This window comes from Lactuca saligna, chromosome 9 (assembly GCF_052625555.1).
Source record: "Lactuca saligna cultivar CGN05327 chromosome 9, ASM5262555v1, whole genome shotgun sequence".
Lineage (NCBI taxonomy): Eukaryota > Viridiplantae > Streptophyta > Magnoliopsida > Asterales > Asteraceae > Lactuca > Lactuca saligna.
This window is the reverse complement of record NC_136425.1, coordinates 93,679,258-93,680,331: the sequence shown is the minus strand read 5'-3', so window position 1 is coordinate 93,680,331 and position 1,074 is coordinate 93,679,258. Positions and strand designations below refer to the sequence as shown.

Below are 1,074 nucleotides of genomic sequence, written 5' to 3'. Positions count from 1 at the left end.
ATTCATAGTGACCATATCGGGTTCGCAAGGTAGTTTTAGGGATGTCTTCTTCTCCGACCCGTAGTTGGTGGTATCCGGATCTTAAATCTATCTTTGAAAAGTAACTTGCTCCTTGAACCTGGTCAAATAGATCATCAATTCGGGGAAGAGGTTATCGATTTTTGATGGTGAGCTTGTTGAGCTCACGTTAATCGATACACATGTGAAACAAACCATCCTTCTTTTTGACAAATAGGACTGGAGCTCCCCAATGAGAGAAGTTTGGCCTTATAAACCTTTTGTCCAGTAATTCAGTCAATTGACTGGAAAGCTCTTGCATTTATGTAGGAGCTAGTCTATATGGCGATTTTGGTGATCGGTGTGGCTCCGGGTATAAAGTTGATTCGAAATTTCAATTGTCGTTCGGGAGGTATTCCCGGAAGGTCTTCAGGAAACACATTGGGAAAATCATGCACCTCCGAGATGTCCTTGATGTTCTTTTCTTCTTTCTTTTTATCCACCACGTGGGCTAGGAAGGCGTGGTTCTTTTTGTGTAAGCACTTTTGTTCCTTGATACAAGAGATGAGACGAAGATTCGTACCTGTTTTGTCAGCATATATAACTAGGGTTTCATTGTTGGGTAGGTGAAGGCGAACGACCTTCTCGTAGCACATAATATCCGCACGGTGGGTGCATAACCAATCCATGTCGATAATCACATCAAAACTACTTATAGTAACCGACATTAAGTCGATTTGAAAAGAGTGGTTATTTAAAGTTAATGTGCACCCTATGAATACGTCATTGGTTGTTTCTGTTTTCCCATTAGCCATTTCCACCGTGAAAGTTTTGTTCAATTTTTGGGGATTTGATTGACTAGGTATTTAAATTTATGACTCACGAAACTTCTTTTTGCCACACTATTAAACAAAATGCATGCATATATGTTGTTAAGGAGGAACATACCAGTGACTACTGCCGAATCCTTCATAGCCTCCTCATGTGCTATTGCTAGGACTCTTCCTTTTCGTCCTGTATTTTGATTGTTGGCCTTTGGACAGTTTCTTTTGTAGTGGCCAGTCTCTCCACACCCAT

At 40.8% G+C, this 1,074-nt stretch overlaps 1 protein-coding gene across 1 annotated transcript; it reads right to left on the bottom strand.

Moving 5' to 3' along the window:
- Positions 1-335: 335 nt before the first annotated feature.
- Positions 336-812, bottom strand: LOC145016588 (uncharacterized). Its single transcript, XM_078974856.1, has one exon. The coding sequence runs from the start codon at positions 810-812 to the stop codon at positions 336-338; it is 477 nt and encodes a 158-aa protein (XP_078830982.1).
- Between the last annotated feature and the right edge of the window lie 262 nt (positions 813-1,074).